Source organism: Dryobates pubescens, chromosome 4 (assembly GCF_014839835.1).
Source record: "Dryobates pubescens isolate bDryPub1 chromosome 4, bDryPub1.pri, whole genome shotgun sequence".
In the NCBI taxonomy this organism is placed as follows: domain Eukaryota; kingdom Metazoa; phylum Chordata; class Aves; order Piciformes; family Picidae; genus Dryobates; species Dryobates pubescens.
Window position 1 is genome coordinate 39166136 of NC_071615.1, and position 15639 is coordinate 39181774.

Here is a 15639-nt window from a genome sequence, read left to right on the forward strand (position 1 = left end):
TCAGGCTGCCCAGGGCCACATCAAGTCTGATCTTGGATGTCTCCAGAGATGGGGCCTCAAACACATCTCTGGCTAGCCCGTTCCAGTATTTTACCACTTTCATTCTGAAGAACTTCCTCCTTATGTCCAACTTAAATCTGCACTGCTCCAGTTTCAAACCATTGCCCCTTGTCTTGTTGTAAACAAGTCCTTCTACACAGTCTTTCCCCAGCTTTCCTATAGGCCCCCTTCAGATACTGAAGCATAGCTATAAAGTCTCCTCAGAGTCTTCTCTTCTGCAGACCGAACAGCCCAAATTCTTTTAGCCTGTCTTCACAGGATAGGTGCTCCAGCCCTCTGATCATGTTTACAGCTGTCCTCTGTACCTACTCCAGCAGGTCCATGTCTCTCTTGTGTTGGAGGCCCCAGACACAGGACACAGTACCCCAGGTGAGGTCTCACCAGAGCAGAGTGGCAGAATCACCTCTCCCAACCTGCTGGCCACACTTCTTTTGATGTAGCCCAGTACCTAATCAGCCTTCTGGGCTGCAAATGCACATTGTTGGCACATGTCCAGCTTCTTGTCAACCAGCACTCCCAAATAATCTTCTGCTTTGCCACTTGGATGATCCCCTGTCGGGCTATAATTCCTGTTCTAAGAGCCACTGCCTTGATATCTGCATACAATACTATTTGTAAAGGATCTGATGGAACAGAAACCATCAATGTTTACCTTTTTGATTGACCAAGCCAGACAGCAAACATATTTGTAGAGCCATCAAGCATACTATAGATGGGCCTCTTCTCTTCAAAAAGTCTTAAAAGACTACAATAAATGTCCAGTATGTTTGCCTAAGAAATCACTCACACTTCAGTTTCCTTTGAGTTTCAAGCAGCTTCATAACAATTATTCTATTGCAACACTTGTCTCTTTTTTGTATGGACTGTGATTTTTATGGCTGCCAGTGAATAGTTTCATTTCTTACTCAAATAGCAATTTCAGAGGCAAAAGTATTTGGGGTCACCTTTCCCCAGGCACACCTTAGCACATACTTGCTGTTCTGACCCAATATTCTGTCAGTGCTTCCCTGAAGTAGAATTAATTAAAATGAATATAGTTCTATAACAAAGCTATATTAGTATTATGTCAATATTTTAAAGCTTTTTGTGGCTTCCTATATCCATCCATGATGCTTTATTTTGGATAACTATCCCTTTTTCTTCTCTGGAAAAAGTACATGTTCTTTCTCTGAGACCTTCGTATCTCCTTCAACACTTCCAAAAAAGTGCTCCTAGGCTTCAAGAGCATTTAGCTTTCAGTTCTAAAACATAACATGCAATTACATACCTCAAAAAACCCTAATCTATATCAAACATTTACTTTTCTAATGCAGAATCTTAAAGAGTGCCCCCATATTATTTTATATCAACATGTCATCACACTCATTTAATCTTTAACCCTACTAAACATAAAAGACTTTCACATATTATCGTGGTCATACATCTCACTAACTTATCTGTCCCTTACAATTTATCCCTGTTTTGGAATTAGTAAAAATGTGTGCATCAACTGTGCATGTCTAGTAGTGATGATATAACCTGTCAGCCAGAGGAAGGCTTCGTGAAGGAATCTGTCATCACTTTTCCTGAAATAAAACTACAGCTTTCAGGGACTTCTCGGAAGCAGATACTGCCAGAAGTTATTGCAACAACAGGCTGAGCATCCTGCATTACAGCAGCAAGTGCTTTTTGTGTTTTCACTACCTCTGGACCCTCCAGCATGTCAGTGTGAAACTCACCGTTCCACCCCCAACGACAGAATTCACCTATTAGCTAATGGGTTGTACTGAAGTACCCAGGTGACTCAAATCCTGCCTTGAAATTTTAAAAATAATAATAAAAAAATAATAAATGGTTTAAAATGTCTTTTCACTTAAAGTGTCTCTCTTGCTCTCCCCAGGATCAGCAATGAAGTTTGGGTTATGTCACATCTACATACGTGTCAAGTCTTTCCATAGGTGCTCACTTAAAACCAATTCTGTTCCTTGTAGATCTGCAGCCACTAGAAAACTTGATGCATACAACCATACATATACATTTGATGTGCACAACCTCTCAGTTATCCATGAAAAGACTAACAAGCAGGAACTCAAGACTATATCCCATCCTTGTGACTAGGACATGTTTTAAAGCCATTTTAAGCCGCAATAGGTAGAAGCAGTTTACTTTGCAAAGTGTTTTAGTCTACGTAATACCTTTTCCAAGCTAATAAATTATGAGCTAGCCTGCAGTGATCTTATACAACTATTCTAGCTTTTCATTAAAAAGTAAAATAAAAATGGAGGCAGTGTTCTGCTGCAGTTCTCTTGCACTAAGGATCAAGAATTTCCTTTCAGATCTCATACTGTTATACATGCTTGTTAATGATAAATATAACTAATGACATTTAAAAGGAAAATACTGCACCTGCAGTAAAATAATATTTGCAATGCTACTTTTTACCGTGGCAAGGCACTTGCATCACCTTTTAGAGATATGTTTCAACAGTTACTCCAATGACTTTTACCAAAGAAAGCCAGAAATCACCCTGAGGAAAAAGGAGTTCGATAGTACCAGAAAGAAGACTGAAAATAGTTGCATACTTTTGTATGAACAAGTGGCAAAGAAATGTTTTATAGGAACATTTTTCATATTCTGTGGGCATCAGAATTTTGTAAAAGCATAAACTGATAGGCACTGATACTGACAGCTCTCAATACAGCTAACAGAACTCAGAGGGAAAAAATCAAGGCTTTGGTACATGAGAAAAGGGTGTAACTATAGCCATGTTTAATCAATTAGACACAAACCCAAACAACTAAATTAGACAAAATTTTAAAAGCAAACAAAAATAAATCAGCTGAGGTTACCTTTATTCTTCTCTATTAACATTTTCATTGAACACCTAACTTGTTTTTTCCTTCCCTGTTGTCTAAGAAAGTTAAGAAGCTGCAAAACTTATCTGCACTGAAGGCAAGGCACTGTTCAGGTCGGCAGAACATTATTTCCCAGGTAAAAAGGTTTCTTTTAAATAGCTGTTGTGAGTACAAATGAGCCTGGAGTACTAAGTCACCCTTTTTGCCCTCCAGCTGAGGCAATTTGCTGCTATTGCTGAGACAGACACTGTTTGTTTCACCACCTGTCTGCTATTTCTGTCACCTGAGTACCAAGTACTGTTTTGATGAGGAACGCAAAATTATGCAGAGCTGATCAAATGTACTTTTACTATATTTTACTTTTTTAATGCTGCAAAAAGCAATTTTCAAAGCAGAAAAGCCAAAATAAAAAAGGTCCTGACATTTTCACATGCTTCTAAAAAATGTTTACCATCCATTTCTCTTCAATCAGAATGCCTACATTTTTGCCTATAACTACAGGCTCTTCTAAATTTTGAACAAGAGGAGGCAAGAATCTTCCCCAAAAAAATCTTTTTTGTATCATATTTCACTTTGATTTTGTTTTAGATGAAGACTCTCTCATGAATCATATAAATCACAAAGGATAATTTGCACGTAAAGAATTACATACCTTATATTGCATAAGGAGACCATAAACCAAAATATTCTTCTTTTTCACTTCCCTTGCAAATTTCTTGATCCTAGTTAGTTCTTCCATGCCAATGTTGGAAGAAACTTCTTCTGAAATATCCAAGTGTACCTGCAAAGGAACACATAAGAAAAATGCCACCTTTTCCATACTGTGCTATTTTAGTCCATTAGTTTTTACCATCTCATTTTTATGTGTTAATCACACAAACATCAGGGACTAGCTGGAGCTGGAAAGGACTTTTAAGAGTCCAACATCCCTACAGTGAGCAGACACATCTTTAACTCAGAGCCCTGTCCAGCCTGACTTGGAATGTTACCTGGGATGGGGTTTTACATCAAAACATGTCTTACAGGGCTTTTTACTAATGAAGCACTCAGGTTTTATATTTAAGTATATAGTGAAGAATAAATCTGAGGAGAATCCCACTCACAAGCCCTAGTGAAGATGATACCCAACGCTGAATGCAATTAAAGGCTGGTGAAGGAAATTTCCATCTGCCAGTCATACCATCTGTAATGAGTTTTAGGGATCATAAGTTTAAAGGACTGAAATAGTTCCCAGAGATTAATATAAGACAAGGAATTGTTTAGCTAATTTCATAATTCAAGAGATCCTTTCCCATCCTCTTAATTTTCCCTCTTGTATTTCTAAGAGATAGTGTGGTAACTCCACAGAATTTGCAAGTGCAGCACAAAACACCATTGCAGAGCTAGAGTATTTCATTTTTAGGGATGCTTTTAACAAATGTAAATGGGAAAAAGAGGGTCTGTCATTGATATGATTACCAAAGGCAGAAAGAATTTATCTTTGAAAAGTCAGTGAGATTAAAGCTCTACCCTGAACTTCCTCAGAAACAGGGCCAAGAAACAAAGGTACTCTAGACATGAAGTGCTAGATATTGATGTTCACAGAACCAGACTATCTCATTCCCAGATACCAGCTTACAGCAGGTAAGGATGTAACTTTTTTCAATTGTGAGAGCAATCAATCTCCATAATACCTCATTTTTTGTTAGATAGGTAATGAAATATCACTTCACTTTCGGATGAAGCCTAAAAATTGAGAAGTAAATGCTCAGATCACTAGCCTATGCACTTCAGTCCAGAGGCAGACTTCTTGTGGCATTACTGACACTCATTCCACCCAATACTTCCCATCCCCACCTATTAAACCAGCAAACATAAGGACAGAATAAATTGGATGTGGTTACACAGCAAGGAGACTTTCACATCTACTCACATTTTCTCCTTTTTAACTGAGTGAAATAGAAGTGGGGTGCACTTTCAGGTGCCATCTACAGCTAAATTGTTCTGGCAGCAATATTCAAATAATGAGAATTTCAGCCAAAAATACACTTCAAAACTTAAGCCACATACCAGAACAGATTTTTCAGTCCTAGACTACCTCAATAATTAAAGTATGTATTCAAGTTATATTGCAAAGTACTTCAAAGTTAAATTTAAATACCTGAACCACAAAAGCAACAACAATTTGAAAACTTTGAATAAACCATACAGCAAAGAAAAAAAAAAAATTAAGTCACTTGATTCTGTTCCAGCTGGACATTCAAGCAGAGTGCATCACCTGCTGCATCCCCAACAGAGACGAGCACAAACAGCAGAGGCATTAACAGTTTGATAGGACTGTATCACAGTATCACTAATGTTGGAAGAGACCTCAAAGATCATCAAGTGCAACCCATCACCACAGACCTCATGACTAGACCATGGCACCAAGTGCCACATCCAATCCCCTCTTGAACACCTCCAGGGATGGTGACTCCACCACCTCCCTGGGCAGCCCATTCCAATGGCCAATCACTCTTTCTGTGAAGAACTTTCTCCTCACCTCAAGCCCAAACTTCCCCTGGCACAGCTTGAGACTGTGTCCACTTGTTCTGATGCTGGTTGCCTGGGAGAAGAGACCAACCCCTTCCTGGCTACAACCACCTTTCAGGTAGTTGTAGAGAGCAATGAGGTCACCCCTGAGCCTCCTCTTCTCCAGGCTAAACAATCCCAGCTCCCTCAGCCTCTCCTCATAGGGCTTGTGCTCAAGGCCTCTCACCAGCCTTGTTGCCCTTACTGGCCATAATGAGTCTTCCACAGCAATATATGGCTAATAAGTTGTCATTTGCTAGTGTTGGTTTATTTTCTGACAGCATGCAGTACACTCACTGCAACACAAATGATGTTTTTCACAGGACAATTTAAAGTTTACATTTACAATTTTGTTCAGAGCTAGCAGCAGTTGAAATCTAGGCTAACATTTAAAAATATTCCATGAGGTGCTTTCTACAGGAACTGTCAGGAGTTACCTACCACAATAAGGACAACTGGATATAAGAGAGGAATATTTCCCTTTTCCAACATATCCACTAGTTGCTGGGTTTCTTCAATGGCATGGTTTTTATCCTAAATGAAAATAAAGTTTTGTAATTACTGAAAACATCACATTATGATTGCACAGGAAATGAATGCAAAAGACTTGCTATTTATTAAAATAACGAACATATCATTTGGGGGGGGGTTGAAAGTTTTTGTTTGGTAGGTTAGTTGGTTGGTTTTAATAGACCAAACCAAACTCCCCGAAGTAACAATATCACCCTTAAGAAGTAAATATGTAATGAACTTAAGGGTCTTGACTGCTCCCAGATATGGTTCACCTAAAACTTTCTTGGTGTCATGCAATGACCCAAATATAGATGCATGTATGTGTCTGCATGCATCCAAAATGAAAACCACTAATTCAGACCACAGTAGCAATGCACAGTTAGGTGACTACACAGAAGACATATATGGGACAATTCCCTTCCATACAGTATCTACAAAATGAAATGTTGAACTACTTTCAGTTGCACCCCTCCATCAAGAAGTCATGGCTGGTTTAGCAACACAGTGACAGAAGTGCAGAACCAGGAGAGAGAGAGAGGTCTAGTTTGGTGCACACTAGAAACATCAACCAGCTGAATGGATACACCAAGAGCACAGAAACAACAAACAGCTTATTCAAATAGTCAATTATTATTTACCATCGTTAAAAAGTGCTAAGTGCACAACTAAAAGCATTCTTTCTTACTACTTACATTTACACAAACAAAATTATAGCACTGTCCTGAAAAGATGCTTTGTAGGTGGCTATCAATTTTGCTTAGAGATACTGATATGGCTTCAACCTGGTAAGATAAAAATAGAACAAAAAATAATTACTACATCACAAATTTCACTTCATTCTGACCTGTCTGCTAAACTTTCCCCATTATGACTGAGTTTGATAATTTAAAGGATTTAAAACTGGCAATTATTATTTCCACTATGAGAATTAAAATTTGCTCAATTTTTTTAGGTGACTCTACAGTGAAGCATGGTGTTAAATACCCTGTAGTTTTCTGCATGTTTTCACTGAAGCATAATGGTGGAGGGAGCCATTGCTGAAACAGTCCTGGAAGTATTGGATACCAGCGCTGCTGCCTGGGTTAGGATGTTCAACTGGTCCCAGAGATGAAAACACCACTCGCAGGATCAAAATGATCCAGTTATGTTAGACCTCCAATTCTGAGAAAATCTCAGTAATATTCAAATACATTCTCTGTTTTCAGGCAACTAAAAATATGCTAAATGAAGAAGTACATATGAAAGAGTAGCTGCACAGCTGTTCTAGGATTCTGCATATGACAAGACTTACCTAGAATTTCTCCTACAAATTATTTCCTCAATGAGTATTTCAAAATACTGCCTTCATCACTGTGCTGGGTTACACCCATCCTGGGGGAGGGCTGCAAGAGCCCAGCTTTCCCAGGGGACAAAAGAAACCTGATCCAGGTGAACAGAGAGGGACTTGGTTCCCCCCTCCCAGGAGGAGGAGTCCCCTGGATCAAAGGCGGTCTATTCCACTCCCTCTTCCTGTCCAGCAAGCCTATAGCAAGGAAGATGCGGAGGCCATTTGCTCTCTTTGCTCCTGCCTCGCCTGTTCCAAACGACCAACAGACGCTGCCAGCCTCCTGCTTCTGCCATGTGGTCGGGCCTGGTTTTCTCCCTGCCACATCCATGCTTCGCTAAAGGACTGAAATCCACATACACTGAGGGAGATAAAAGGCCACCCAAATTTGGTTTTGTATATTTTCCTATTCATCCTTATTCCTTACCCTTGTAAACCCTCCCTGTTACTGCTATACATATATATTGTTAAAAAATTCTACTTCTAAACTGACTCCAGATTATTTCCTGGTAAATTTACCTCCTTCTCTTGTCCCCTACCCGCCCCCCCCCCCTGTTTTTTTTTTTCTTTCTCTCCTTTTTCCTTATCAGGAAAAAGGTGGGGGGACCAGGGGAGGAATTTTCAGTTTGCTACCATCTGAGCTCTTAAACCCCAGTTAAGGCTCAAACCACTACAATCCCAGACATATTATTTTGTAACCTTTTAACCATCAACTAAGAAATCATTTTAATTAATGTTGTAGAGTCTACTTTTTATTTCATCAGCTTTGGGATTGCCTTAATGAAAACAGCAAACCAAGCAGTAGAAAGGAAATTTGTTCACTAAGAGAAGATAACACCCTGAAGCCAATAAAAGAATCCTTGACAATAAAGAACAAAAAAACACCTTGTTATTGCTTCTACTAATCCAGCAAACCTCAGTTACATGGTTTAAATGAGTTGTATTTCTGCCCAGCAGACACATTAGATGCAGCAAACAGAAACAATGCACTACTCTGTCTGCTCAAAATGTCACTTCATCCACAACACCACAGAGGTACCAAATACAACATTTTAAAAAGCTTTGCCCTGTGGCCTACAGCTAGAGTTGTTTATTTTTTTAAGAAGGAGCTAACTTGTTTGCAAAGAAAGGTGGTGTGAGACTCAGAAGTTTAGATCTATGTATTAAATTACCCTTACAGCTTTGAAGATATTTAGATGAGCAGAAGCATACTGAAGGATAGTCTTCTCAGATGGTATGTGGAACCTTTCTCAAGGAAAAAGGTCTTTTTTTCCTCCATGAACCATTACAATACATGATGCTTACGTATTCCTGACCATTTAAAAACATCCAGATGAGTTTTGAGTCTCCAGAGGAGAAGACTCCACAAGCTCTCTGGGCAGCCTGATCCAGTGTGCTCCAGCACACTCACCATAAAGATCAGGCTGCCCATGTTGAGGTGGAACCTTCTATGTTCTAGGTTGTACCCATTGTTCCTTGTCCTATCACAGGGCACCACCAGAAACAGTCTGGCACCTTCATCTTGACACCCACCCCTCAGTTATTTATAGATATTGATAAAATATCCCCTCTCAGCCTTCTCAAGACTGAACAGGCCCAGCTGTCCCAGTCTTTTCTTGATGGAAGACATGTTCAAGTCAAGATATATGGATATATTCTTGCTGAGGTGCTTCATATGTAAAAGTTCTCTATATTGGTAAGCCTAAAAATAAACTCCTAAAGAGATTTTGTTGTTTAAGACCCTCAAATACTAGCTTTTATAGATTTTCCATCTATGGGTTCATAAAATGAATTATTAACATGTTGTTCCTTAAAACATCAAGACAGAGAGCCTGATGGAGTTCTCTGGCAGGTGTCACTTTGCAGGAATATTTTGAAAGTGCTGAAGAGAAGTTTAACAATTGATTATGAAGGAAGACATGAATCAACAAAAGAGAACAGTGCTAGAAGTCATCAACTAAATAAGCTGATGTAATAGAGCCACAATAAATCAGTTTCACATTAACAGGAATTCCCTCATTTTATGCCCTCATTACCTTATGTTTGTGGTCATTTTACATCTATGTTATTCAATGTACCATAGGTTCAGGTGCCTGAACAATCCAACAACTAACTGATTTTGCAATGAAAATTTGGAAAGATGGCAAATTTCAACTAGCTTTGGTGTCAGTCTTAGAGGCTGCTAAATTTGAAGTCATAACATTGGCTGATCAAACAATGCATTATTTGACTTACTGGCTTGAAAGTGTTTCTCATGCTATGATTGAAGTGGTCACATGCAAACACTTAAGTACTTTTTTCTTTTCTAATATGGGTAAGTGATGTGTCCCTAGTAATTGTGGAATAGTTTAAATGGAGAGGAAAGAAGAAAAAGTGATGGATCTAGCCTAACTGAAATGGAAACATACTTGGGCTCCATTATACAGCTTTCAGACAAGAAAAGATCTTATTCTACTCTGCTAATGTTTGCACTCATAAAGTACTCTTTTTAGACAAGCCATGCTTTTCCATACTAAACACAATTACCCAATGCTGAAGATCAACAGACATGAATAAAAACATCACAGAAGTAACATTATGCAAATCAGGAAACCTGTATTTTTTTAACAGCTATTCCCCATCTCTTTCTCCAGGTACTAGAAAGATGTGATATCATCACATAAAATATAATTAAGAATAAGCCCAAGAGCAGTCAAGACTTGAACAACTACCAAATGTTAATCACCTCTGGGAAAATTACAATATGTGATAGTTCTATTAGTAGGAATAATGAGAAAGGAAGAGATGGTTAAGCATTGGTAGAAATTCCATCAATACCCCACAGCAAAGTCTTCAATGAGCATTCACTAGGAGTGAAATGTATCCTATCTCTCTGAAAAAAGGCCGATTAATCTGACTTTGCATTCGCAGCTCTTTTGGAATACAACTTGCTCTTTAACTGGTTCAGACTTCAATTCAGACTTGAGAGTAGCAAAAGCATTTCCTCTGTAACATATTTGTAACAATTTGCACTTACTTAAATCATAAAGTCTAAAGGAAATTGCATCTCTGTCTGGATCTAATTTCTCCTCTAACCTAATATATACATATTAAGAGGATTAGCAAGATTACTCTCAGCAGCATAGCTGGGCAGAAGGTGCTTCTTTCTTGGTTACTTCCTCCCCTGGTGCTAATCCCCTGTAACAAATACTACAGTGATACAGGACATCTCAGTTTCTGTATTCACATTATTTACAAGTTGTGACAACCAGAAACTTGAAATTAGTTGTACAGTTTATAACCACAGCATTATACTTACTTTTATTTGGCTTTGCAGAGATTTGTGAAGGAGAAGACCTACTTGTGCAACAGTTTCCTTCACATTGCTAATAACACAAACTTCTTGTGATAGGTTGTCTGTGATAAAGAAGAAAAACCTTCATTATTTCATGCAAAATAAATCAAAATTACTAATCTGCTAAACATTACCTTCAATCCATATACTGCTATCTCCTGACAGAACCTTTTCAACAGCTGTAAATTTCAGATGACTGACTTCAAGGCACAGTTAATACAACCACATAAATTATATAACTTAGATCTCAAACATAAAATCCACAAGACAATGTGTATGGGTTTGTACAACATTAAAATATCACATGAGGCCTGTTCCCAGAGCCCACTGAAATAGGGAACTTCTATAAAAGGTGTCTATTCAGGGCCACATTACTAACACTTGGGAGGTAACCAAGAGCATAACTGACCAAAAATTTCAACCACTAAATACAGTGTTAACAATACCAAGAAAACAAACAAGCAAACACCCTACACACAACTACTACATGATAGCAGAAATGTATTGAAGATTCTGGGCCCCTCAGTTTAAGAAGGACATCGAGACACTTGAACGTGTCCAGAGAAGGGCAACGAGGCTGGGGAGAGGCCTTGAGCACAAGCCCTGTGAAGAGAGGCTGAGGGAGCTGGGATTGCTTAGCCTGGAGAAGAGGAGGCTCAGGGGAGACCTCATTGCTCTCTACAACTACCTGAAGAGTGGTTGTAGCCAGGAGGGAGTTGGTCTCTTCTCCCAAGCAACCAGCACCAGAACAAGAGGACACAGTCTCAAGCTGAGCCAGGGGAACTTTAGGCTCAAGGTGAGGAGCAAGTTCTTCACAGAGAGAGTTGTTCGCCATTGGAATATGCTGCCCAGGGAGGTGGTGGAGTCACCGTCTCTGGAGGGGTTCAAGAGGGGATTGGACATGGCACTTGGTGCCATGGTCTAGTCATGAGGTCTGTGGTGATGGGTTGGACTTGATGATCTTCGAGGTCTCTTCCAACCTTGGTGATACTGTGACACTTCCCGGGGAAACAGCAGGTATAACTGTTCACCTCTAAACAGTTACAGATTCAGTGACCAAGATCCTGGCATGGGGAATTTCTTATGTTTTCACTCACAGGGAGGGGAAAACAAAAAAACAAACCTCACCAAATCAAAACAAACAACACAACTAAAAAATTGTGTCGATCCCAAGAATAGTTTTAAGTTCTTGCCCAATTTGCTCCATAAAGCAAATTTTCCAGAAAAGCAGTATTTCCTCTTTGAAGTTTTAAGATTCAGTGAGCATTTTCCTTTCTTTAAGAAAACAAAATAATTAAAGTCCAGAAATCTCTCTGCTAATTCAGGACTTTAGATGTTGAATTAATACGCAGACCAACACAAGATGTTAGTGTCTTTAGGGTAGACATTCCGTAAGCAGCTAGAAATTCCATAAATGTAAAGTCTAATTATCTTAAAAGCAGACTTCAATGAATCCTCAGGGACAAAAATACACCAAACACCACCACAAAATAAATTAGTAGTGAAAGACATAAAAGCAATTATAAAAATACGGCGTAACTGCTCTTCAAACAAGTCTGAATGTTAAGATGCATAGTTGCTGCATGTGGAAAGGTTTGTTTTACAATTACATACCACACCATAAATTCAACTGGCTGCATTGCTTCAGTACACATCCCACTTTCTCTTCTACACTCAAAGACTTCTTTACAAAAATAGAAATACACTCCTGAAAATGAACTTTAAAGCTGTTGCAGAGCTAACATTGCAGAATCACAGAATCACCAAGGTTGGAAGAGACCTCGAAGATCATCAATTCCAACCTGTCACCACAGACTCCATGACTAAACCATGGCACCAAGTGCCATGTCCAATCCCCTCTTGAACCCCTCCAGGGACAGTGACCCCACCACCTCCCCAGGCAGCCCATTCCAATGGCAAACGACTCTCTCAATGAAGAACTTTCTCCTCACCTCAAGCCTAAACTTTCCCTGGTGCAGCTTGAGACTGTGTCCTCTTGTTCTGGTGCTGGTTGTTTGGAAGAAGAGACCAACCCCCACCTGGCTACAACCCCCCTTCAGGTAGTTGTAGAGAGCAATAAGGTCTCCCCTGAGCCTCCTCTTCTCCAGGCTAAACTATCCCAGCTCCCTCCGCCTCTCCCCGTAGGGCTTGTGGTCAAGGCCTCTCACCAGCCTTGTTGCCCTTCTCTGGACATGTTCAAGTGTCTCAATTATTGGGAATTGACTTGTGGTATTTAAGTGAATTAACCACTGAGGAAACTAAAAGATAATTACAATGATTTTATGAATCATGGGCATTCGCTATATCAAATATTTTGAACGTGACAACAATAGCGATAGCAAATGGCTTTATATTAAGTTAGCAAAACCAGGAAGGCAAGAAGAAAGAGAGAACAATAAACATCTGCTTATAAACCATCACAACCAGATGAAAGTGAAGATTTAAAAAAATCCAAGGCCAGTTCTCACAGGGCTAGAAATATCACCACAACTGTGGGAGAAATTACCTTCTCTAGATTCACTGGACAAAAAAATACACTGAACATGCACCAAAGTTGGTGCCTACTCAATAAGGAGCAGCTTTACAGTGTAAAATTATGGGTCAGTGGGAAGCCATATTGAATTAATTTGTTATCAGCAGAAAGAAACTGGTGGGTAGATTAAAATCAGGGCAAGAGGCACTTGAGTTTAGTAGTGTACACAGAATGTAGATACGCTGCAGACAAAAGATAGATGTATATAATAAACCAGGCTGGCATACCAGATTTCCAGATTTCTATTGAACTAAGCAATTCAATGAAGTGGGTCATATTGGAGCTATTACAAAAATCCACATGTGGAAGAAGTCTGGAATCCAAAAAGGCACCATAACTTACACTCAAGAGTAGTCCTTTTAAAAAGAAGTCAATTATCTACAGCCAGTGTCAAAGTAACCTCACATGAGGCAGCTCAAAGACTGCAACTCTAAAAACCCATCTGACTCATCTCCCCTTTAAACCTCTATCTTCCTGTAATGTAAATGAGACAGACAGCTACCAGAAGAGTGACTATGATATGCACATTTGATTTAATAAGAAAGCAAAACCAAATGGAGGAGGAATATAATGTTACAGGAGGAAATTCTATTAATAAAGTATGATAAAATGGATGTAATGATAATGTACACACTGAAAAGATGCTGCATGCTTTTAAATGATCAAGAAAAGTCTATAAAGTAAGCCTAGGAAGCCATCACCATAAAAGCAACAGTTTTGATCTAGCTGAGGCTTAAAACTCAATTTCCATTTAAATCCCAACCGTTTCAAGTGGCCAAAAAGAAATTTGGACAGACAAAGTATCTAGCTTCCAACAATCATGAACAGTTTGAAGGTGCTACAATATTTTTCTTGGCATTTGCAAGACATAACTGTATCTACACTAGCACATATTTATTTTGCCCTCACATTTGGCTAAGTATCCACTCTGCAAGTGCATGCTCCTGTGAAAAAGAGAAGAATGGCCCTTAAGAAAAGAAAAAGGAGGAGGAGAGAGAGTTTAAGTTACAAACTTCTACTGAGAAACCTCATTTGAAAGTTTACAAGTTAGAACTGGAGTTCAAAGATACCTACCCCAAAGGCAGTAGTCCTAATGGAATTTTTTTAGGATGTTTTTGTATTAGACTGATCTTAACTACATTTCTAGGTGAGTCATCCTTATTATAAGACAATGTTTTCTTCCTTTGAGGCTATTAAAAATAGGCGTGTGCCACCTTGTCTGCATACTCTACAAGTTCATACCTGCTTAAGTGAAGGAAAGCATTAAATTTACTGTTTATTAAAAAAAAAAATCATGTTAGGACTCAGACTTTCATAATACAGTTGTAAAAGACTGGAGAAACTACACAAATTAATAAGACATGTTTTAGGAAAACAGTCTCCAAAGAGAAATAACTCATGAGTCTATTTACATTAGTGAAGTGTTCCTTTGTATTGCCTTCAATAGGAATGATATCTACGTGTATGTATATACAGCTCTGAAGTACAAAAGTGTATGCACGAGTGTCTGTTTTTATTACTTCCAAGTGAGTCAAGTTTAGCAAGAAATTTGTCAGTTATTCTGCTTCATGAAATCTAGCTGTTCTTCTATGAAACATTTGGGACTTGTTACGCAGGTAGACTTGCATTTAGAATACAGTTGACTAAAGAAACAGTCTCGTAATCACACAGCTAATTGTTATTTTTTTCAGACATGATTTAATTGCCAAGCACATTGACAGAGTATTGTATTCTGCATCTAATTTCATTACAGAATTATGTTCTACTATCTAGATAATAGACAAAAACGCAAGAGTGCCTCAAAAAATCCATGTTATTTTACTATCATGTTTAACTGAACCACAAGAAACCCATTCCTCTGCAAAACTGTCTACAGGCGCAAGTGTAACCTTAATATCCTGACATAAAAAATAAGTATTTAAAGATCTGTTGAAGTTCATAGTTTAAAGAAAACAAGTTACTGTTTGAAACCAGAAAGGGAGCAGTTGGATGAGTAATTCTCACCAAAATAAATATTTTTTAGTACACTTCAGTGGATTTTCTAAAGAAAACTAACAGGTTTGTTTTTCTTTTTATTAACTCATTCTCTGAAGCTGAAGGAAACCAAGTTTCAATCACAAATAGAACTGAAGGTTCATAGTCATGAAATTAAATGTGTACACTAACAAGATCTTTGTCAGTGCTGAATTCATCTAGAGATAAAATGTGCATCCAGCAAAGAAAATTGGATCACCTAGTAATAAATAAATCAGCTGTGAAGACAAGAAGAACAGTACTGGGGAGCCCGTGTGAGGCCAGTGCCTTTTGAAGCTACAGCCTCCTAGCCCATACAGTTGCCTCTCAGGAAATCTCTAGAGAATCTTCACAGTATACAAGGTGACATGCCAAGAGCTGGTACCATGCAATCCAGCCTTACAGTGCCATGCTGGACTTCCCTCTTCAGCTGCTCCATATGGCCTGCACATGGAGCCTGAGTGTACCCAAATATGTG

At 38.8% G+C, this 15639-nt stretch overlaps 1 protein-coding gene across 2 annotated transcripts in view; it reads right to left on the reverse strand.

Annotated features, from left to right (window-relative positions):
• CRPPA (CDP-L-ribitol pyrophosphorylase A) overlaps positions 1 to 15639 on the reverse strand; it is a 102255-nt gene that overhangs the window by 37050 nt on the left and 49566 nt on the right. For both annotated transcript variants that reach the window (XM_054161146.1, XM_054161145.1), the window contains exons 6-9: positions 10580 to 10677; positions 6650 to 6739; positions 5886 to 5978; positions 3547 to 3675 (exon numbers count right to left, since the gene is read on the reverse strand). In XM_054161146.1, the coding sequence (XP_054017121.1) occupies positions 3547 to 3675; positions 5886 to 5978; positions 6650 to 6739; positions 10580 to 10677 (410 nt within the window). The remainder of the gene's footprint in view (positions 1 to 3546; positions 3676 to 5885; positions 5979 to 6649; positions 6740 to 10579; positions 10678 to 15639) is intronic.